General features: G+C 46.4%; 1 protein-coding gene and 1 pseudogene across 1 annotated transcript; one reads left to right on the forward strand and one right to left on the reverse strand.

Moving 5' to 3' along the window:
• The first annotated feature begins 3,212 nt into the window (after positions 1-3,212).
• Positions 3,213-10,628, forward strand: ZNF394 (zinc finger protein 394). Its single transcript, XM_059896923.1, has 3 exons — positions 3,213-3,735; positions 4,514-4,640; positions 9,208-10,628. Exons 1-3 carry the CDS (start codon positions 3,325-3,327, stop codon positions 10,602-10,604), a joined length of 1,935 nt encoding a protein of 644 aa, XP_059752906.1. The 5' UTR covers positions 3,213-3,324; the 3' UTR covers positions 10,605-10,628.
• A 6,866-nt stretch (positions 10,629-17,494) lies between these two features.
• Positions 17,495-21,025, reverse strand: LOC132349910 (zinc finger protein 892-like; annotated as a pseudogene).
• Between the last annotated feature and the right edge of the window lie 3,509 nt (positions 21,026-24,534).

A 24,534-nucleotide genomic window follows, 5' to 3' on the forward strand; every position in this document is an offset into this window, starting at 1 on the left:
GTGGGGGCTGCTCTTTGTTGCGGTGCGCGGGCTTCTCATTGTGGTGGCTTCTCTTGTTGTGGAGCAAGGGCTCTAGGCGTGCTGGCTTCAGTAGTTGTGGCGCACAGGCTTAGCTGCTCCGCGGCATGTGGGATCTTCTGGGACCAGGGCTCAAACCTGTGTCCCCTGCATTGGCAGGCGGATTCTTAACCACTTTGCCACCAGGGAAGCCCAAGCTTTGCTCTTATGAGTATAAATTTCTCTTTCCTCTTGGTACCAAGAATAGCTGGATTTCTCCTAAGCCACTATAGTAGTTTGCTTTTACCCGAGATGCACTGCACATCACGTAACTGATCTTGTTTTCTTCTTGCTTTGGCTGCTGAGGTTTCTCAAAGCCAAACTGGGGGTTACCTTTTGCCAGTATACAGCAGTTTACAGTGGGTAATTTCTAATCCCATCTTATCCCTGGCTCCATCTTATTTATTCCTGCCCTGTTTTCCTTTTCTCACTTTCTCTCCTCAATTATTTTTAAAAGATGAGGCAGCTAGCATTCTTCAATTAACTTTTTGAACAAAGCATCAGAAAAGGCATTGGGAACAGAGAAATATGTCATTCAATGATATCAGTGAGAGCAGATGAAAGCATTTGATATTCTGCAGATGAAGGCAAAAGTTACAGGAGAAAGGGAGATAAGAGCTAAGCAAATCACTATATCATGATCAGAGTTCAGAGTCACACAACCCAGAAGCAGGAACTAGTGGAGCCCGGACTGGTAATCAGCTAGTAAGGAGACCTACATCTCCTCTCACTGGGAGGAGATGAAAAATGCTTGTACTGCCTTCATAGAACGTGATATTCTCTTCTGTATTCCATTACTAGTTATATAGGTGGATATTGTCTGGAGCTAGATTTGCCTATACTATAAAGGGTTCTCTTATTTGTGGATTTGCATTCTGTCCAATTCCCTTGCCATCCTTAGCCACCCAATCCTACTCAAAGCCTTGTCCTGGAATACTGGGAAAAGAGCTTTTGACTTCCTGCCAGACTGTGATAGCATTCCCACACAGATGAAAAAGTAGACTTGTGCAAAGTTTCTGCCCTCCAGGGACTTTCAGACCACCTGGAGAGATCAGATGCAAACATGTGACAAGTTATGTCATTAAATTATTACATGTTGGGACTTCCCTGGTGGTCCAGTGGTTAAGACTCTGCGCTCCCAATGCAGGGGGCCTGGGTTTGATCCCTGATCAGGGAACTAGATCCTGCATGCATGCTGCAACTAAGAGCCCACATGCCACAACTAAAAGATCCTGCAGGTCGCAGCTAAAGATCCCGCAGGCCAGAAGGAAGATCCCGCACGTGGCAAAGAAGACCCAGCGCAGCCAAATAAATAAATATTTTAAAAATTATTACATGTTGCTCTAAATTTGTAAAATGATGAATATGAGCCTTGTGAGTAGTGAGATTTTTCTGTGTAAGTGGATTTGACATAAAAATTAATCCCGAAAAATCTGCCTTTTCCTGTTTTTTTGTCCTGTTAATGTCCAGTCAAAACAGATCACAACAGACTAATACAGCCACTTACCTGCTAGAGCCTAAAGTAGGGGTTGACTGCCTGTGCTTTTGCACAAACTATGGATAAATCATTAGTTCATAATTTAAACTTTAGTCCACAGATATGTCATATGGAATCCTGACCCTGCCTGGGACTTTGCATTCATAAATCAGGACATTAATTGTACAATACTTATTGAAATAAATGGTATTTTAAATGAATTTATCCATAACATAACTTAGATAATTCTTCATTTGTTAAATAATGCAGATGATTTAATGTAAATATTAAACTAATGTATAGTATCCTTCATTTCAGTTGCATGGTTTATTTTTCTGAACGCTGGCACAGAAAAGAAGAGGTGGGGTGGCAGTGTCCATGTAGATACTTAAAATGAAGTGAGGAAGAGGGAGGAAATGATAGAACAGGGGAGTAGGGCTTGGAATAGGACAAAATCCTTGGCAACTTGGATACCAACTGTGAAGCACTGCAAGGAAGCTGGGCACAGGAAATCTAAAGTTGGAGGGGATGATACAACCTACTATGGATTTATTGCCTATAAATTTAACCCATTTGAAAATTAAAGGGACTTGCCTGGTGGCACGGTGGTTAAGAATCCGCTTGCCAATACAGGGGACACGGGTTCGAGCCCAGGCCCGGAAAGATCCCACATGCCGCGGAGCAACTAAACCCATGTGCCACAACTACTGAGCCTGTGCTCTAGAGCCTGCAAGCCACAACTACTGAGCCCGTGTGCTGCAACTACCCCGTGCAACTAGAGCCCGTGTTCCGCAATAAGAGAAGCCGCCGCAACGAGAAGCCCGCGCACCACAACAAACAGCAGCCCCCGTGCAGCAACAAAGACCCAACGCAGCCAAAAATTATTAAATAAATTTATTTTAAAATAATAATAATTTTTTAAATTAAATTAAATTATGTCCTCAGTCCACATGGACTCTTTAAGCTTTATCTCTTCTGTGAAGCTTAATCTCTTCTGTGAAGTCTTTCACTGTACCCTCTCCATTAGGCATGGTTGATTATTTCCACCTCTGGTTATACAAATAGACACTGCATACACCTCAAAGTATTGCATTTACCACACTGTCCTGCAAGGATTTGTTTAAGTGTCTTTCTCCCTTAGGAGACAGAACAACGGAGGACGGGGACTATGTCTTCCCAGTTTTGTGTCTGTAGTGTCAAGCACGATGCCTGGCATGTAAAACATACTCAACAAACCTTTCTTGCATTAAATGAATATCCAGTGGATGAATGACCACTTATTGTACAGTTGCAACTTTTAACTTTCCCTAAAACAAAATTTACAAAACTTTATTCACAGATAATGTGTTAAAGAATGACATTCATTTTTAAAGGAAGACTATCCTTTAGTTCGGTAACCTTAAGGACTATAAGCGCCACACTGCAAGGTACTCATGCAGAGTACCTCTAAGGGGTGAGGACAGCGAACCACCGAGATGCACCTCACTCCTCCGGGGAGCCTAGAGAGGCCCCGGAAATGCCCGGGATTGGGCACCGCAGTGAGTCGGGGACGCACTTCCTGCTGGGGCTATTAGTGGTTTTTGTCACGGGACTTGGCAGCTTCTGGGAGGGGTAGCTGCGGGTAGGAGGGGGCTGGCAGGGGGCTGGGCAAGGTGGGGGCTTGTTAGGGACGGGACGGTGGGCAGCCGCTGCTTTGGGGAGATCCGATGAGCTCCGTGGCTTTTTGCTGGGTTTGCTGTCATTTCATCTGAAGGCAGAACTCCGGGAAAGTGCGCACTTGCAGGAGAAGGATGAGTTGGATCTGGACCGCAAGTCAAGGCAGGGTCGCTGCTCTGCCCCTGAGTGACGGACCTTGGATAGTGAAAGTGGAGGGAGATTTACCTGGAGGTGGGGAGTCCGACCCACCAGGGAACTGTCCGGATCCCGAAACTTCCCGACGGCATTTTAGGCGGTTCCGTTATCAGGAGGTGGCCGGACCCGAAGAGGCGCTGAGCCGACTCAGAGAACTTTGTCGTCGGTGGCTGAGGCCCGAGGTGCACTCGAAAGAGCAGATCCTGGAGCTGCTGGTGCTGGAGCAGTTCCTGACCATCCTGCCCCAGGAGCTTCAGGCCTGGGTGCGCAAGCACTGCCCGGAGAGCGGGGAGGAGGCTGCCGCCTTGGTTTGGGCTCTACAGAGAGAGCTTGATGGGACCTCACGCCAGGTGAGGAGTGAACGTGTTCTGGTGGTGGGAATGGAGGTGTGAGGGATGCTGTGGGCTTCATAAGTTCTTTCCTTATTACATTTTGCGTGAACTTTAGGATGTGTATGAAACATGAGCCCTTTAACCTAATGGGATGTCATACCATCTCCAGGTAGGTAGGGTCAGGGTTGTTAAACTGTAGGACACCCAGCTGGTGCCGCAGAATTGCTTGACCTGTGGAAATGCACACATCTGGTGTCAGAAGTGAAGGAGTGTTGTAGTGAATATTCAGAGTACTGAGAGCAGAGGAGACACACAGGAGTGTGGTTTTCCTTTACAAGGAAAGGAGAGGCTCAGGGGAAAACACATTACTGCTGTTGGTGAGGTACCTTCCTCTGAAGATAGAACTTTGTATCCATTTCACAGGTGAGGAAACAGCGTCTGAGAGCCAGCACTGCAACTCGGGACTCTGGTTAACCTGTATATTTTCAATCCATATCAGGTTTCTGCTTTGATAAATCACAGCAATATAACCCAAATGAATATTTTGCTCTTCTGCCAAGTTAGTGTAGACAGTTCATAGAAAGGCTTTTCAGGATTGCAGGAGAATGCCAGCTTCTGTTTTTGGTCACTTTGCAACTCCCGCATCAGTACAAGGCTCACTGATAAAGACTCCGTTGGTCGTGACTCGGTTTCTCAGCGCTCGCAGACTTCTCTCTGGAGTCCGGCTTCATCCTGGCACTGTTGGTGACGCCATCCTGGGACGGCAGGTGCTGAGGGAGGTCTTGTGTTGTTTCAGGGGTTGGTGACAGTCCCGGATGTGGCGGTGTCTCTAACCTGGGAGGAATGGGAGCGTCTGGACCCAGCACAGAGGGACCTCTACAGGGAGAGTGCGCCGAAGGATTATGGGAACGCAGTCTCGCCAAGTAAGTGCCCTGCCTTTGCTTGTTTCCAGCTGTGTGTGATTTGTGGCGGGCTTGCTTCAGTAAATCCCCCAGCCAGCCTGCCATTCAGACAAAGGTTGAGAGCCTTCGAGTCCCTTTTGTGACCCAAGCAAGACCTCTCTGTTCTGTATTGTTAGGTGATAGAGTCAGCTTTTTATTTTGGTTCATTTTTTAAGAAAAATACATAAGAAAGTATAAAAACGTATAATGAGCACCTGAGGATTCACCACCCAGGTTTATTGAATTTTAATATTGGCTGTGGCTTCATTTTTTTTTCTGAAGAGATAATATATTACAGCCATAGCTATAGGTGAAGCTCTGTGTACCCTCCCTGAAAGCTCTTCCCTTGATCCTCCTGCAGAGGTAACCAATATCCTGACTTATCATTTCCATGCTTGTTTTATATTCTTTCTACATATACATGTAGCCACATATACACATTGTCTCTATATAAATGTATGTAAACACGTAAATATGTAAACGTATATAGCATTTTTACATGCTTTTATGGTATATAAATTATATTACTGTATGGTTCTTTTGCACCTTGGCTTTTTTCTCAGCATTACATTTTTGGGATTTATCCATGTTGATACGTGTAGCTCTAGTTTATTCATTTTAACATCTATATATTTCATTGTATGACTATTCCAATATTTACTTATCCATCCTCCTGTCAATGGACGTTAAGGCTTCTAGTTTTTCACCATTACACACAGTATTATACCAAACGTTCCTGTCTCTTTCTCCCTGTGTTCATATGTAGGAGTCTCTGAAGAGAATATACTTAGGGATGTTTGCCCATCTGGCTGTCCAAAATGATGGGAGCCAATTTGTACTCCTACCAGCCGTATATGAGAATTCTTCTTTCTCCACACCCTTGGCAACATTTGGTGTTCAGCTGACAGCATGATGTCTTAACCCAGTAGCCCAAGTGTTCCTTTTAGAATGTTGGGTTGCATCATACCTCTGCTCAGAACCTGAATACTCCTCATTTCACGCAGAGTAAAAGCCTGTGGTGCCTGATGGGACTTGGCCCTGTTCCCTCCTGCTCTCCCCTCACTTACGCCCCCAGCCCCCAGCCTCACTGACCTTGCTGCTCCTTGAGCGTGGTGGGCATCCTGCCTCACGGTCTTTGCTCTGATTGCTCCCTCTGCCTGGAATATTATTCCTCCGGATCTCCACCAAACGGACTCCCTGACTTGTTTCAAGCCTGTGCTCACATCTCGCTTTTCGGCGAGGCCTGACCTGACCGTCATGTTAATACATGATTCCTGCCATCAGCCGCCTCACAGATCCCTCGCCTTGCCTGACCTGGTCCATAGCATTTATTACCCTCTGACATCCTATATATTTGACTTTATGTTCATCTATTGTCTGACCATCCCTTCTGGAATGTCAGCTCCACAGGGGGAAGGATTTTTGTCTTTTGTTCATTTATATCCCAAGTGCCAAGAATAGTGCCTGGCATAGAGTGGGTGCTCAATAAGTAATACTGTTAGGATTAATGAATGGTGTATCCTTATCTCCTCTCCTTTCCTCCACTGTCTTTTAAATTGTTTTGTGGCTGTTCTTTATGTTTTTGATACTAATCCTTTGTTATTTTATTGGTTATAGAGGTGGCTTGTCTTTCTAACCATGGTGTTTTTGTTATATAAAATTTTGAAATTTTAATATAGTCAAATTTTTCAATCTTTTACTTTATGGTTTGTGTTTTTCGAATCTTCTTAGGAAAATGGGCCCTTCTCAATCCTGATTCCAACTTTGCAGAGACAACAACTTTAAAATCTTTTCACCCCTTCCAGTGGTATTTATTTTCATATTTCTCAATAAGATGCTTATTCTGCTGGGGGTTTTTTTTCTCAGTTTCAGTTATTATCTCTTGACTGCCTGCTAAGGAACACAGGGTCGTATCTCCCCAGCATGCTCACATTTAGCAGTCCGTAATTCTCTCAGCATAGTTCAATCAGTCTGTTTTTGTTAAGGGAATGTTTCAGTATTATGCCCATATAAATATTATCTATATTCACTCACCTAATATATATGACTGTAAGTCTTTTCCTTTACAGCTTTTGGTTTTTCCCAGAATTAATAATGCCTCATTCTGCACGTGCCTCCTTTTCTAACTCCTGAGCACTAGTTCACCCACAGACTCTCTGTTAGAAACGTAAACCCCTCTCAGTGAGTTCAGATCCATCAGACGGGCCATCGGCTTCATTCTTCCCTTGGAGAGTCCCTCCTGAAGCCTCCTCTGCTCCAGGGTGGATGGGCTTCTCCAGGTCAGTTACACAGCTGTTGTCCTAGAACGTTCCTTCACTCTCACCTTTTTCTCTTTCCCGGATCCCATACGATTTTCTTCCTTGCTTTACCCCCTCCATGTGATACAGAACGACCTCCAGTATATTACAGAGAACATATACTTGGGAACTCGATGCATGTCTAAACGCCTTTATTCCTCTCTCACATCCAGATCATGGTGTGGCTGGATGCAGCATTCTACTTTAGAAATGACTCTACCTTTGAATTTTGAAGACGGTGGATTTTGTAACTAGCTTGCCATGTTGCAATTGAGAAATCTGACGCCACTGTGATATTTTATCCTTGGTGTGTGATCTGTTCTGTGCAGAAGCCTTTAGGAGCTTTTCTTTATTCCTGCTGGTATGAAATTTCACAATGGGTGTGGCTGGGTGTGAGGTTTCTTTTTTCATTCATTGTTCTGAGTAGTTGGCGGGTCCTGACAATATAGACGCCCGCGTCTTTGAGTTGTGAGAAATTTTTTGTAGTATTCTTTTATTTTATCTATTTATTTTTATCTCATTTTTTCCTGTTTTCTTTCTGGGATTTCTTCCAGTTGGATGTTGGAACTCATGGGCTGATCCTGTAGGGTTCCCTACCTCCTTCCCATTTCCTTATCTTTTCTTCCCCTTTCTGGGAAATCTCCTTAGCTTTATTTTCCAACTCTTAGGTTGAAATATTTCTGCTCTCATTAATATTTTGAAGAGCTTTTTCTTATTCTTTAAACATCCCTTTTCTTTTCTTTCTTTTTCTTTTTTAAGATTTTTTTGATGTGGACCCCTTTTTTTAAAGTCTTTATTGAAATTGCCACAAGACTGTCCCTGTTCTATGTCTTGGCCCTTTGGCCGCGAGGCATGCGGGATCCCAGCTCCCTGACAAGAGATCGAACCTGCATACCCCGCATTGGAAGGCGAAGTCCCAACCACTGGACCACCAGGGAAGTCCCGAAATATCCCTTTTCTTATTTTTTTAAATAGATTTATTTATTTATTTATTTATGGCTGCGTTGGGTCTTCGTTGCTGCATGCAGGCTTTCTCTAGTTGCGGCGAGCAGGGGCTACTCTTCATTGTGGTGCATGGGCTTCTCATTGCAGTCGCTTCTCTTGTTGCAGAGCACGGGCTCCAGGCCTGCGGGCTTCAGTAGTTGTGGCACTCAGGCTCAGTAGTTGTGGCTCGGGGGCTCTAGAGTGCAGGCTCAGTAGTTGTGGCACATGGGCTTAGCTGCTCCGCGGCATGTGGGATCTTCCCGGACCAGGGCTCGAACCGTGTCCCCTGCATTGGCAGGCGGATTCTTAACCACTGCACCACCAGGGAAGTCCCAAACCCAAGCATTCTGACTGGAAACTCTATTGGGAAGGACTTGTGAACTGTGATCTTCAGGACCGGGTCAGGCATCAGGCGCTGTTTCACCTGGGAATTCCCACATGTCAGTATCTCAGGGTCTTTGGCCCAGGCTGCCAAGTTTTCCCATAGAGAGATTCAGTCAACAGATATTTCACTGTGTGTCTGCAGATAAGCCAGGCGCAGTTCTAGGTGGGAATCCAGTAGGGACTAAAGCCTATGAAATCCCTGCCCTTTCTGCCGGGAGGATGTCAGGCTCGGGGCTGACAGTTTGAGCCTGAACAGAGGACAGTGCATGGAGGTTCCACCAGTCAGTGTGTCCATTTTCACTTGACTCTCCTCATGGGAAGGTGGTACCTGTCCCCTGTTCTCAGCTGTGCCTCATGTCCCCAGTCCCGAATTTACCTGGTTCAGCCTTCCTGGAGAGTAAACTGCAAGAATTCTGGACTGGTGGATGGAATCCTTCACAGACTTTCCATCAGTCCTAGATTTACTGCCTACCCAGAGCCTGCCTTCAGACTGGCGGCACCTGGTGTGTCTGTTACTGTAACTCACCCACGAATCGCTCTCAGTAAAGCATCCTGCATGCACGGGATAAAGGTTGTACCATCTGTGTCGACACCTTCTCCAGTAATGCCTCGTGTAATACAGTGATTCACACAACAGTGCAGTGGGGCTGGGGCAGGAGAGACAGGTTGGCCAGCAGAGGCACAAGTATAAAAGGAAAGAAACGGGGTTTGTACAGGTAAATGTGAGCACATCTGACAGGTTAGTTAAAATAATTTAACTTCAGGAGTGGTTTCATGGAGGACGTTAAAAGGGCTTTGGTGGGGGGGTTGTTTTTCTGCTAGCACTTTCTTATTCACTCTTGCGCAAGGATGAAATGTCAGCAATTTGTATTTTCATGTTTCAGGTTTGGAAACCAGAATTGAGAACAAAGAGTTGATTCTAAAGCAAGAAATTCTAGAAGAAGTGGAGCCACAAGGGCAGCTACAAGGGTCCCAGGAGAAGGGGCCCCTGTCTTCCGAGTGTGGGGATGCCCATGAGGACAGGATAGAAAAGCCCTCAGGTGACCCCTCAATGCTGAAACTTGAAAAGTCTCCTGAAGATCAGGGAGTCACCAGCATCTCAGATCTCAAGAGTGCTCCCAGAGAAGAGGGAGACTCCAAAAACAATGAATTTGGGCCTAGTGCCAAAAGTTCAAACTTTGTTCCTGCTCAGCACATCCAGACAGCAGAGAGACCCATTACCGGTGATGAACGTGGGAACAATTGCAAACACAGGTTAGATACCGTGAAACCTCATGAATCTCTTGACAGTGGGGAAAACTGCCATCATTCAAGCCTACTTGAGGCCCAGAGGCGGTTCCATGAAGAAAGACCTTATATGTGTGACACCTGTGAGAAGAGTTTCAAACAGCGTTCCGACCTCTTTAAACACCAGAGAACCCACACCGGGGAGAAGCCCTACGGGTGTTCTGTCTGTGGGAAAAGCTTCAGTCAGAGCGCTACCCTCGTTAAACACCAGAGGACTCACACCGGAGAGAAGCCTTACACCTGCCCCAAGTGTGGGGACAGCTTCAGACAGAGCTCAAATCTCAGTCGGCATCAGAGAGTCCACATGGGGGAGAAGCACTACACGTGTCGTGAGTGCGGGGAAATCTGCCGTATCTCCAACCATTTTAGACATCAGAGGACACACCAGGGGGAGAGACCCTACACGTGTGAAGAGTGTGCGAAGAGCTTTAAACGGTGTTCTGACCTCTCCAAACACCAGAGAATCCACACCGGGGAGAAGCCCTACGAATGCCAAGAATGTGGGAAAAGCTTCAGTCAGAGCGCAACCCTCGTTAAACACCAGAGGACACACACAGGTGAGAAGCCGTACATGTGCCCCAAATGTGGGGACAGCTTCAGACAGAGCTCACACCTCAACCGGCATCAGAGAGTCCACATGGGGGAGAAGCACTACACGTGTCATGAGTGCGGGGAAATCTGCCGTATCTCCAACCATTTTAGACATCAGAGGACACACCAGGGGGAGAGACCCTACACGTGTGAAGAGTGTGCGAAGAGCTTTAAACGGTGTTCCGACCTCTCCAAACACCAGAGAATCCACACCGGGGAGAAGCCCTACGAATGCCAAGAATGTGGGAAAAGCTTCAGTCAGAGTGCAACCCTCGTTAAACACCAGAGAACTCACACTGGAGAGAAGCCTTACAGATGTCTTGAATGTGGGGACAGCTTTAGACAGAGTTCACACCTCATCCGACACCAAAGAATCCATAGAAATAAAGCCCCATCATTTTGACATGCTTCTGCATGAGCTGTTTTGTTTCTCTCTCTCTCTTTCTTTCTTTCCAGAAACTGCATTCTTTGGCTTTTGGAGTATTTCAGTAATCGTGGGTCATACTGCCCTGGGCATCACACCCAAGAAAGATTGAGTCCAGCTAGAGTCTAGGGACGCCCTTTGGTAGCGTATTGCCTTGAAGCAGGACTGCGTGAGTCAGGAGCCCCACCGGAACACACTTTCCAGCAGAGCGAGGGCAGAACCGTGAGAGTTCTGTCCTTGTCACTCTTCTGGAACCTCTGCTTTTGGACCAAATCTTGTCCCTCCTGTTACTTCCCTGAGAATGTATTGCAGTCACTTAGAATTGTCTTTCTACTTAGATGGTAGATATTTTATACTCCAGAACACCTTGTACAGTTCAGTGCCTACAAGAGGCACTCTATATATTTGACTTTTTTAAAAATTAATTTTGCAGAGTCCCTCTTTCTTTCCCAGTCTTTCCTTGTTGGGTTAAACACAGCTAAGAACTTGGATTAGAGCCTAAATCTATCTGATTATCTTTCTAGTGCTACCCACTGATAATATGCATTGCATCCAAATTTTTTGAACTTTTTTTTTTTTAATTAAGGGAATACAAGTACATTATTGGATATCTGAGAAAACAGTAGGGGAAAAATTACCCAAAATCCCAACACCACAATCCATTTGATACCGGTATTTTGGTGTATTTCCTTCTGATTCTTTTTCTATGCATATTTCTCTATATAACAAAAATCATAGTGTTTACATTTTATATCTTCTTTAGTATTATGTCTTGAGGATTTTACTTGGTTTTCCTAAACTTTATGCTTAATAGCTGGTCATTTTCCATCAAGTGGATGTAACAATTACTTTTGTTGTAAATTTCAGGTCTGTCTCATTTTTCATTGTTGCAAAAAAATGCTGTAGTGAATGTCAGTGTAATTTTAGGATTTGGATTGTTCTTTAGAATCTAACGCTATGTTCAGAGAAGTAGAATTCCTTGTTCAGTGTTTTAGTTATTTTATGGCTTTCAATACACCTTCCCAATTTCTTTCCCCCAAAGCAAGTGCCAAATTACATTCTATTATGAGTGTACACAGGAAGAAAAAAAACAAATTTTTGATAAACTTGTAGCAATCTTCAGCGAGACTCAAAAAGCACTAACTATAAAAGATTGATAAATTTAACTACACTGTATTAGGAAAAAACAAAATAGGAATTACAGCCCATGAAGATGAAAACATACTCAGTAATAAGAAAAATGCAAATTAAGCCACAATTAGATACTATTTCACACCTTACAGATTATTAAACCTTTCAAAATCTGTCAGTACCAAGTACTAACAAAGATGTAGAGTGGTGGGATCTCTCCTCAGCTGTTGGTGTGTAAGTTGTTACATTTATTAGGGAAAACAATTTGGTGCTACTTCTTAAAGTTGAACATGTATATAACTTATTTCTAGGTCTTTTCACAGGAAACCAAGAGGCATTTGACATGCTGTTTTGTAAAAGCCCCAAATTGCAAACATCCTGAAAACTGATCAGCCAAAGAAAAGTTTCATAAATTGTGCTATATTCCTGCAGGGGGATACTCAGTGTCAGTGAATATGACTGAACCACAGCTATACAGAGATGCATGATTCTCAACACACATGTAGTGAAAGAACAAGAGTATGATTCCATGTACATAAAGTTCCAGAGAAAGCAAAACTAGGTAATATATTGTCCAGACAGAGATAAGTGGTATATCTACATAATGCAAGAGAATGATTAACCTTTGTTGAAGAGGAAGGGAGATGAAACTGGAGAGAATATAAGGGACTTTTGTGATTCTGAAGGTGATTTATTCCTTCACTAGGATGAGGAGGCGTGGGTGTTATTATTTCTGTCATATATATTCATATACTTTTCAACTGTGATATCTCACAAAAAACATGGAAAGTTTATTGTGAAATACCGTTAACATACACACAAGTGTAGACTAGAGAGAACGATTTTAAAGAACGTTCACATATGCACCACACCGATTAATCAATTCTTAATATGTCATATTTGTTTCATATCTTTTTTTTTTTTTTTTGGCTGTACCGCATGGCTTGTGGGATCTTAGTTCCCTGACCAGGGATCAAACCTGGGCCCCCTGTAATGAAAGCGCGGAGTCCTAACCGCTGGACCACCAGAGAATTCCCTTCATATCATTTTTAAGGAAATAAAACAATATAGGACTTCCCTGGTGGCGCAATGGTTAAGAATCCACCTGCCAATGCAGGGGACATGGGTTCGAGTCCTGGTCTGGGAAGCTCCCACGTGCCACGGAGCAACTAAGCCCGTGTGACACAGCTACTCAGCCTGTGCTCTAGAGCCCGCGAGCCACAACTACTGAGCCCACACACCACAACTACTGAAGCCTCCGCGCTTAGAGCCTGTGCTCCGCAACAAGAGAAGCCACCGCAATGAGAAGCCCGTGCAGCGCAATGAAGAGTGGCCCCCGCTCACCGCAACTAAAGAAAGCCCACGCCCAGCAATGAAGACCCAACGCAGCCAAAAATAAAATATGAATACATAAATTAAAAAAAAACAACAATGTATACTGTAAGGCAGTGGTCCCCAACCTTTCCAGCACCAGGGACCATTTTCGTGGAAGACAATTTTTCCAAGGATGGGGGTTGTGGGGGGGGTGATGGTTCAGGCAGTAACGCACGCGATGGGGAGCGGCATATGAACCTTCACTCACTCGCCTGCCACTCACCTCCTGCTGTGTGGCCCGGACCGGTACCGGTCCTCAGCCTCAGGGTTGGGGACCCCTACTGTAAGGGACACTCATGTGCCCTCCCTAATCCCATTCCCCTCACCTTCAAGCCAACTCGTTACCCAAGGAGAGCACGTTTCTGTAGTTGTCCAGCATCACGTCTCTGTAGAGGGCCTTCTGAGCCCAGTGCAGTGCGTCCCACTCTTCCCTGGTGAAGTACACAGCCACGTCCTCAAAGGCCAGCAACCCCTGGAAACACAGCGACTAACTGCAGCTGCGATTCTTACAATAACTTCGTGAGCTACAGTATTATTATTACAGATGGTCAACACTGGAGGCTTCTCTGGCCGTTGGGTCTCTGCCGCAGTCACTCAGCTCTGCTCTGGTAGCACAGATGCAGCACAGACAACAGGAGAGCAAACGGGTGTGGCTGTGACCCAATAAAACTACTCCCGGCTCCAGGTGAGTTGGCCCACCCTGCTCTGCACAACCCTACCTTCCACATCCTGTATTTCTTCTGCCCGGATCTCTCAGGAAAGAGATGGCTCACTCCCATGAGGTCACTGAGGACGGGGCAGCGTGCGGGCCATTCGCACAGGGATGGACAGGCTAACGGGACACAGGGATGGACAGGCTAACGGGAACCAACCAGGCGGGCTGGAGCTCGCGGGCTGGCTGTCGTGGGCACCGCTACCCACTAGGTGTGAAGGGGGAGGACGGGAGGGGACACTGGGATCCAGAAAGTTGCTGGAGAAGCGAGACCGCAGCGGGGGGGCAGCCCAGCGGGGAGGGACTGAGGGATAAACCCCCAGCAGCGATCCCCTCCAGGCCTCCGGGCCCCACCCCATCCCCCTGCCAGAAGCCAACCCGAAGCAAGAGCAAGGGAGCCCGTGGATGGAGACGATAAAGGCCAGCCTCCCAGGGCGCAGACAAAGTGGGGAACGGTGGAGAGCGTCTCCACGGGGCCAAAGGCAGATCGCTGAGCACCGTGCCCACGGCAGAAGTTTCCATCTGCAACTGTGTACCCAGCTCCCGGGGGCCGAGAGGCCTGGCGTCTGCCCCCCACACTCGCTGTGGTTCAGGGGGTGTTCGTGCGGAAGGGCTTCAGCAATAGGAATACCAGCCCCACCCGAGATGCTTCACGCCGCTCCCCTCTGCAGACAGACCCTGAGTCTCCCAAATGACAGGCCTTTCTTCCCTCCTGCCCACACCTGGCTCCAGGGTTAGGGTCTCAAGCCCCCTCCCCCGATCCCCAACATCCTCCGTCCCCAGAGCTGCCTGCAGGCGCCCTCACCTGCCCCACCCGCCCGCTGCCTTCTCTGCACCTGCGTGGAGGCTCCCAGGTGCTGGGATACAACGGTTCAAACCCCCAGAGTTCTCTCTGTGTGTGGGGCTTTCTAGCTGGGCCCTTCGTGTGGCCCCACAGTTCTCGCCCTCATGGTCCTCACCAGTGGTCTTCTCCCCCTTTATCACTCCCGTTCCTTCAGGAAACATTTACTGAGCACCAAGAAGTCACCGGCCTCCGGGCCACACGCCAGTGACAGTAATCGCACAGAGGTGACAGCTCCTGCTGGGCCCACAGGACCAGCTCCTCGGGCTGCGCACTGCTCGACTCTAGGGGACACTTCACATGGCAGCTGTGACAACGGGGCCCCCAGAGCTGCTAAGGGCACAGCCTGTGCGACCCACGGAGCCCCAGCCCCGCTTCAGGGAGTGAAGGGTCCAGCGGGGAAACGGGAGAAGTCAACACGGTGACGAACCAGGGATCCACGGGGGGCGACGGGGGCTGTGAGGACAGGGGCTCACCCCACCCCCTCCTCTCAGGAGGCACTGCCAGTCACATCCCAGAAAACAGCCCCCGGGGCACATGGCCCTCACCTCCTCCCGCCTCCCCACCGGCTCCCAGACACTCCCTGCATCGGGCCTCACCCCTCCTCTCCTCTCCCTCCTGGTGACCCCTCCTCCTCGGGCCGATTCCATTCTCTCCTGTCTCCTCCAGGGTCTTAATCCAATGACCACGACTCTTCTGTCTTTGCCCTTCCCCCCCTTGTGATACTCTGATTTAAATAAGAAATATATATTTGGTCTTCCTCCCTACTTCTGGCACAGAGTTCCTAAAAACCCTTGGATTTTCCTAAGGGATAGGAACAGAGGAGCATCTTTTAATATTTGGGCTTTTGTCCTCGGTTTCTGAAATAGCTCCAGGGCCATACAGGTGAGAGGAACGTCTTGTTACTCGTAACAAATCCCTCAACCACACCTGAGTTCATGTTAATGCGGAAAACTCCTAAGGATGGGGCTGGATGTCAGGGGAACAAGCATGTGACGAGAGGGTGAGAACCTTCACCCCCAGCACCTGAGGGGCGGGGGGAGGCTGGGGTTCAGCCAGTCACCCAAGGTCAGTGACTCGACCTAGCACACCTACGTAATGAACCCCCATAAAAACGCAGAAACGGAGGTGCTGGGGGGTGTCTGCCTGGAGAGGAAAGCCCTGCACCCCTCCCCCACTCCCCTGCCCTGTGCCTCTCTTCCATCGGGCTGGTCCTGAGTTGTAGCCTTTTACATGAACCAGGGATCTGCTAAGTAAACCGTTTTCAGAGTTCCGGGAGCCACTCTACCAGATCAATGGCACCCGCGGAGTGGGTCGTGGGAACCCCAATTTAGAGCCGGTGGGACAGAAGCACGGGTGACAACCCGCACTTGTGATTGGCATCTGAGGTCGGGGCGGGGGGCGGTCCTGCGGGGACTGAGCCCTTACCCTGTGAGTCCGATGTTAACTCCAGGGGGACAGTGTCAGAATGAGTTAAATTGCGGGCACCCAGCTGGTGTCAGAACGGTCAGAAGTGAGGCGTCATGAAGCAGAGCAACACAGCCGCATTCCTTCCCAGACTATCCCTCCTGCCCGTAGCCCGCAAGGATGTTGCCGCCTCTCCTGCCTTCACAAAGATGCTCCGGGTGCCTTGCTCCCTCTCGCTTCCGCCCTCTCTCCTTCCCTTACTGGGCCTTTTCTGTAAAGAAAACCCTACACACTCACCTCCAGTCACCCCACACCCACCCTCTGGCTCTTCTGCAGCTTGTCCTCCTGAGCCCAGCCCAGCCCTCCGCCCACGTGGGGACACAAGGGAGAGTAATGGGGTTAATGCGGGACCTCAGAGAGATTTCACAGGGGATTTTTGAGCTGAGTCTCAGCAGATGCAGAGGTGGGTCTGCCTGCGGACAGGGAGAACAGGACGCACACAGGCCGGGGGACAGAAGGGAGTCCACACCCCTGCGGGCGGGTCCTCTGGCCGTCAGGGAAGGCGGGAGATGCCACCAGAAAGGCAGACAGAGCTCTGCGACCCCTCAGCAAACGCGGACACGCTGGGCCAACGGGTCAAACCGCTGCCCCTCGAACTCCCTCTTGCCTCCCTCTCGTCCAAGACTGTTCTTTCCAAATGGTCGCGATGGTTCCTCACGTGTCTCCTCACTTTTCTACTCAGCTTCTCACAATCACCCTCCATCATGTTATGAGTTCAGTAATTAAGCTTCCCGTGGACCCTTTGATGCCAACAGATCAGAATTTATCCTGTGTTGCAGGAGTTTGTTTCCATAGCTCCCTCTCCAAATGGCTTGTAAGCACCTTAGGTGAGAGCTTCTCTCCCAGCACAAAGGCAGTACTATCTGGTATACAGTAGGTACACAATAATGTTCACTGACAGAAACAAGGAGCAACTGTGGTGACAACAGCTAAAACTTACAGAGCGCTCCACATGTCACTAGATACCCTGCCGATACTCCACATGCCCCGTTTCACTGAATCCTCACAACTCTGCGACAGCTACTATCATTAGCCCATTTTCCAGATAAGGAAACCGTGGCCCAGAGAGATCAGGTAACACATCTAAAACAGAGTCTGGATTTGAACCTGTCTGACCCCACAGTTCAAGCTCTTTACATCATACCTTCTAAGAAGGAAAAAACCCCAGCTGATAAAGATGGCTCGATCTGAACAGAGGAGTTAAAGCCATGTGAAAGCAATCGCCCGGTGCTGAGACTACACCAAGGAAGGGGAGGAGGAACCCTGCTCACCTTCCACAGGACTGGCAGGAACACGGCTTCCATGGCCTGGTCTCTGAGGTGGTGCAGGATCCCGGCCATCAGGCTAAGCTGAAGGAGAGGGAAAGAGAACACGTAAGGCCAGCCCCGATTTGAAGCTCTCTCACCAGGCAGCCCTGGGATAGGGAATTCCAACAGGGCCAATGAACCTCATCTAAACACCCCAATCACTGAAAGCAGCAACTCAAACAGACATTTGTACCCCCATGTTCCTCACAGCATTAATCACAAGAGCCAAATAATGGAGGCAACCCAAGCATCCCGGACAGATGAATGAATAAACAAGTGGTGGTCTACAGACAACAGAATATTATTCAGTGTTAAATAGGAAGGAAATTCTGAAACCTGCTACAACATGGATGCACCTTGAGGACGTTATGCTAAATGAAATAGGCCAGACATAAAAGGACAAATATTGTATGATTCCACTTATATGAGGTACCTGGAGTAGTCAAATTCATAGAGACAGAAAGTGGAAGGGGCTTCCCTGGTGGCGCAGTGGTTAAGAATCTGCCTGCCAATGCAGGGGACACGGGTTTGAGCCCTGGTCTGGGAAGATCCCACATGCCGCGGAGCGAATAAGCCCGTGAGCCAGAACTACTGAGCCTGCGCGTCTGGAGCCTGTGCTCCGCAACGGGAGAGGCCGCGACAGTGAGAGGCCCTCCGCTCGCCGCAACTGGAGAAAGCCCTCGCACAGAAACGAAGACCCAACACAACCAAAAATAAATATAAATAAATAAATAAATTTATTAAAAAAAAAGAAAGTGGAAGGGTGCTTTCCAGGGGCTGAGTAGAGGGGAAAATGGAGAGTTGGTGTTTAGTGGGTGCAGAGATTCAGTTTGAAGATGAAAAAAGTTCTGGAGATGGACCATGGTGGTGGCTGCACAACAATGTGAATGGGGGCTTCCCTGGTGGTGCAGTGGTTAAGAACCCGCCTGCCAATGCAGGAGACACGGGTTCCAGCCCTGGTCAGGGAAGATTCCACACACTGCGGAGCAACTAAGCCCATGCGCCACAACTACTGAGCCTGCGCTCTAGAGCCCGCGAGCCACAACTACTGAGCCCACATGCCACAACTACTGAAGCCCGTGCGCCTAGAGCCCATGCTCAGCAACAAGAGGAGCCACCACAATGAGAAGCCCCGCACACCGCAACGAAGAGTAGCCTGTGCTCGCCACAACTAGAGAAAGCCCGTGTGCAGCACTGAAGACCCAATGCAGCCAAAAATAAATAAAATTTAAAAAGAAAAAAAAAAAATTCCTAATTTATCCCTCCCCACCCCGACCTTTCCTCTTTAGTAACCAAAAGTTTGTTTTCTGTGTCTGTGAGTCTGTTTCTGTTTTGTAAATAATATTATTTGTATCATTTTTTTTTAGATTCCACATATAAATGATATCATATGATATTTGTCTTTCTCTGACTTACTTCACTTAGTATGATCATCTCTAGGTCCATCCTACCCAAGAAGTTTTTTTTTTTTAAGATTTATTTATTATTTATTTGTTGATTTTACTTATTTTTGGCTGCATCAGGTCTTAGTTGCAGCACGCAGGATCTTCGTTGTGGCGCGCGAAGATCCGCATGCCATTGTTGTGGCACACAGGTTTTCTCTCTCTACTTGTGGCTCACAGGGTCCCGGGCACGTGGGCTCTGTAGTTTGTGGCATGTGGGCTCTCTCGTTGAGGCGTGCAAGATCAGTAGTTGTGGTGCGTGGGCCCAGTTGCCCCACGGCATGTGGGATCTTAGTTCCCCAACCAGGGACCAAACCCACATCCCCTGCATTGGAAGGCAGATTCTTTACCACTGGACCACCAGTGAAGTCCCCCAAGAAGTTTTAAAATTCCTAATGCTCAGGCTACACCCCAGTCCAATTTAATCAGAAACTCTGGTGCTGGGACCCAGTATATATATATATATATTTTTGGCCACACCGCGTGGCTTGCAGGATCGTAGTTCCCTGACTAGGGATTGAACCTGGGCCCATGGCAGTGAAAGTGCTGAGTCCTAACCACTGGACTGCCAGGGAATTCCCTGGGACCCAGTATTGTTTTTAAAGCTTCTTGGGTGATTTCAATGTGCATCCAAGGTAAATAAATATTGGTTTCAGTGTTTGCAAATGTGCAAATGAACAGATAGACTGTTGGGACACAGAAAAGGAGGATTTTCTGGGCTTAGATTTCTTTCCTCTCTTTTTATTTCCTCTTTATTCCCCTCTTCTTTTATTTCTTTTTATTTCTCTTTTTATTTCCTCTCTTATTTATTTCCTGGTAATTTTCCTCTTTGGGATCCTAATCCTCCCCACTTTGGCTTCAGGCTGAAACTACTATTTATACAGCCATCAGCCTCAAACAATGTTCAGTCTGCTCCTCTCATTACTTTTTCTACTGATATTAGATGCTCAGTTCCTTACTGTTTCCCTTACCAAACTAGAGTTTCTCCTTCTGTGCTCCCCTAGAAATTCTCTTCACTGCTTCAGCCATTTGGTTTTGTAACTGAGATATTTACATGTATCTCTTGTCCTCCTCCATACCTAATAACATTTCAAGGAAGATGGCCAATTTTTGTGTGACATAGCCTCATATGTTTTTGTAATATGCCCTGTAATATTTAGAGCAGTTCTATAGCAATCAGGAGAGAATACATAATTATTTCACGAATTTGCTGCATTCTATTCATCATGAATTTATGTTGATGAAAGGCTGAATGCACCCTGAAGGTTTTCTCACATCTCTTACATTTGTAGGGTTTTTCTCCTGCATGAATTGTCTGGTATTGAACAAGAGGAGAACTCTGGCTGAAGGCTTTGTCACAATCATCACATTTACATGGTTTCTCTCCAGTATGAGTTCTCTGATGTCCTACACGAGCTGAGCGGTCACGAAAGGCTTTCCCACATTCATTACATTTGTAAGGTTTCTCCCCAGTGTGGGTTCCTTGATGTTGAATAAGAGATGAACAGTAACTGAAGGCCTTCCCACATTCGCTACATTCATACAGCTTTTCCCGTGTGAGTTCTCTGATGTTGAGTAAGGCCTGACCTGTCACTAAAGGCTTTCCCAACACTCTTTACATCCGTAGGGTTTTTCTCCAGTATGAACCCTTTGATGTTGAATAAGGGATGAGGTGTCATTGAAAGCTTTCCCACACTCCTTGCATTTATAGGGTTTCTCTCCGGTATGTATTCTGTGATGTTGGATAAGGTACGTGCTTTGGTTGAACGCCTTCCCACATTCGTTGCACTCACAGGGCTTTTCTCTGGTATGAATGATATGATGTTGAATAAGGGCTGAACGATGACTGAAAGCTTTTCCACATTCATGACACTCGTAGGCTTTCTCTCCAGTGTGGATTCTCTGATGCTGGATAAGTGACGAGCTCCAGCTGAAGGCCTTTCCACATTCAGAACATACATAGAGCTTCTCTCCTGTATGAATCCTCTGGTGTAGGATAAATCCTCTGGTGAGTAGTTACTGAAGGACTTGCCACACTCACTGCACTTCCAAGGCTTTTTCACTGAGCAAACTTTCTGATGTTTAATTGTGTTTGAACCTTCCCTGATTTCATTACGATCCTCCATAGTGTTTCTCTTGAGTTTAGTTATGACTTGCCAATTTCCCTGCTGCCTTTGTAATGTGCCTGCACATTCCCAGGCTTTTATCGATCTGAAGTTCCAGGAATCATCCTTTGTAAGTTTTCCTATTATCAGCTCCCTTTCAGATGATACTTCTTCACAAACTTCCTGCTTTGAAAGGGACACTTTCATTTCAGGGATAGATTCAGAATCTGAAATAAATAAAAAGTACAAATGTTTGTGTCCTCCATGCCGAGAGAAAGAAAACTGCTGAGGTGGCAAGAAGTTAAAGAAAATTAAAATGATGCCTATTAAAAATTTTTATTTGAATGTTCTCAGAAAAAGCCTCATGGCAATGGCAGGTGACAAAGTTTCAGTGAATAATAGAGATGGGAGAATGATGAATATGAGGCACAATAAAAGGTCAGACATGAGGCTGCTCCACCTGAGAAAATGGACAACTGAACAGACTAACCAGGGAAGAGGATAAGCAGACAGGATGAGAATAAATGTTAACATTAAAATAACTGAGGAAGTGGAAGGAGGGATGAAAACCCAGGTGGAGATTGGGCAGCTTTGAAAAAGTATTCGACAGAAAAATCACTTATAATAATATTATATGGAGACAACTACTTTTGATTTTTTTAAATCATCATCTCTAGTCCTTTTTTTTAAGATTTTTTTTTGACCTGGACCATTTTCATTTATTTATTTGTTTATTTTTATAAATTTATTTTATTTATTTATTTTTGGCTGCATTGGGTTTTGTTGCCGCGCATGGGCTTTCTCTAGTTGCAGCAAGCGGGGGCTACTCTTCGTTGTGGTGCACAGGCTTCTCATCGCGGTGGCTTCTCTTGTTGCAGAGCATGGGCTCTGCTCTAGGCGCATGGGCTTCAGTAGCTGTGGCACGCGGGCTCAGTAGTTGTGGCTCACGGGCTTAGTTGCTCCAAGGCATGTGGCATCTTCCCAGACCAGGGATTGAACCCATGTCCCCTGCATTGGCAGGTGGATTCTTAACCACTGCGTTGATGTGGACCATTTTTATAGTCTTTATTGAATTTGTTACAATATTGCTTCTGTTTTATGTTTTGGTTTTCTGGCCATGAGGCATGTGGGATCTTAGCTCCCCGATCAGGGATCAAACCCGTACCCCACTGAATTGGAAGGCAAAGTCTCGACCACTGGACCACCAGGGAAGCCCCAACATTTTATAAATTTAAAGTATACAACATGGTGATTTGACACATGTATTTATTGTAATGTGATTGCCATTGTAGCAATAGCACTTCCATCATTGTCGTACAATTATTTCTTTTTTGTGTTAAAGAGAGTTCTTCAAGCAGAAAATACCTGATACCAGTCAAAAATTTGGACATAAACTAGAGGTCAGTAAATTATGGCCCACAGGCCAAATCTGCCCACTTCCATTTATTTACATATTGTTTATGGCTGCCTTCATGCTACAGTGGCAGAGTTGAGTAGTTGCAACAGAAACTATATGGCCCACAAAGCAGAAAACATTTACTATCTGGTCCTTCACAGAAAAAGTCTGCCAACTCTTGATCTATATTTTAAAAAATGAGGGGTGCTGGGAATGGCATAAATGAAAATAAATATAAAAGTTATTTTTTCTTTTTTTTGTTGATAGCTGTGAGTTTTTAAATTTTTATTGGAATATAGTTGATTTACAATGCTGTGTTAGTTTCTACTGTATAGCAAAGTGAATCAGTTATACATTTTTTCTTATTTTTAATTGCTGTAAGAGACAATTGACTGTCTTAAACAAAAACAGTAGAAATGTATTGTGGTTTTACAGCATCTGCAAAGGTAAAATGCATGACAACAACACAAAAGATGGGAGGGAGGAATTAGAAGTTTACCAGAGTAAGGTTCCTCATACTATACATGAAGTGGTATAATATTCTTTAAAGGTATACTGTTATTAAATAAAGAAGGATATTGGCAACTGCTGTATAACCGTTTAAAATTTTTTTAAATATTTAATGGTAAGTTAACAGTGGAGATAAAATGGAATAATAAAAAATAATAAAAAACAGGCCGAGGGCTTCCCTGGTGGCACAGTGGTTAAGAATCCGCCTGCCAATGCAGGGAACACGGGTTCGAGCCCTGGTCCGGGAGGATCCCACATGCCACGGAGCAACTAAGCCCGTGCGCCACAACTACTGAGCCTGTACTCTAGAGCCTGTGTGCCACAACTACTGAAGCCTGTGTGCCTAGAGCCTGTGCTCCACAAAAAGAGAAGCCACCGCAATGAGGAGCCCGCACACCGCAACAAAGACCCAACGCAGCCGAAAATAAATAAATAAATAAATAAAATAAATTATAAAAACAAAAAAACATTGTTTTAAAAAAAAAAGAGAGCTTCTTCTAGGGACTTCCCAGGCAGTCCAGCGGTTAAGACTTCGCCTTCCAACGCAGGGGGTGTGGGTTCGATCCCTGGTAGGAGAGCTAAGATCCCATGTGCCTCGGGGCCAAAAAACCAAAACATAAAACAGAAGCAATATTGTAACAAATTCAATAATAATAATAATAAAACAGGCAGAAACAGATAAAAATGAACAAGGAAAAGATGAAGGGACTTCCCTGGTGGCTCAGTGGTTAAGAATCCACCTGCCAGATGTTGGACAGTCTTCAGCCACTAGTCTGTCTCCATTCAGCACCAGGAAGCTCACACTGGAGAAAGACGCTACATGTGCAGCCACTGTGCTCTTGGCTTTTTAACATAATAACTGATGAAAGCTCTGGAGATTAGCCGCTGTGAGGGAGATATCCCCCAGAAACTGTATCTCGTACATCCAGACATGCTCACTAGGGAGATTCACTAGGGAGATTCGCAGTAAGGGCCAGGTTCGTGGGAAACTTTGGTGAACTCAGTTGCACTTTCAGACCTGCCTGGGGCTGTGACTGGAGTTCTGTCACTGACCGTGTATATTACAGTAGCCACCCCCTTGCTATTAGCTGGCAGGGAGTATGGTCACTGTAGTTAATACTACTGTATTGCATGTTTGAAACTTGCTAAGAGAGTAAATCATAAAAAGTTCTCAACACAAAAACTTTTGTAACTATGAGGACAATGTGAAGTAGACCTATTGTGGTGATCATTTTTCAATATAAACAAATACCGAATCATTATGTTGTACATCTGAAACTAATAAATATTATATTTTATAAATTAAAAAAAAAAGGAATCTGCCTGCCAATGCAGGGGACACAGGTTTGATCCCTGGTGCAGGAAGATCCCACATGCCTTGGAGCAACTAAGCCCGTGCGCCGCAGCTACTGAGCCTGCACTCTAGAGCCTGCGAGCCACAACTACTGAGCCCGCATGCCACTACTACTGAAGCCTGCGCACTCTAGGGCCCGCATGCCACAACTACTGAGGCTGCGTGCTGCAACTACTGAAGCCCGCGTGCCTAGAGCCCATGCTCCACAACAAGAGAAGCCACCGCAATGAGAAGCCCACGCACTGCAAGCAAGAGTAGCCCCAGCTCGCC

The sequence above is a fragment of the Balaenoptera ricei genome, chromosome 15 (assembly GCF_028023285.1).
Source record: "Balaenoptera ricei isolate mBalRic1 chromosome 15, mBalRic1.hap2, whole genome shotgun sequence".
In the NCBI taxonomy this organism is placed as follows: domain Eukaryota; kingdom Metazoa; phylum Chordata; class Mammalia; order Artiodactyla; family Balaenopteridae; genus Balaenoptera; species Balaenoptera ricei.

Coding starts and splice junctions, on each gene's coding strand:
- ZNF394 (XM_059896923.1), top strand. CDS start 3,325: ATGAGTTGGATCTGGACCGCAAGTCAAGGCAGGGTCGCTGCTCTGCCC. Junction 3,736..4,513: donor TTGATGGGACCTCACGCCAG/GTGAGGAGTGAA, acceptor GTGTTGTTTCAG/GGGTTGGTGACAGTCCCGGA. Junction 4,641..9,207: donor TGGGAACGCAGTCTCGCCAA/GTAAGTGCCCTG, acceptor TTCATGTTTCAG/GTTTGGAAACCAGAATTGAG.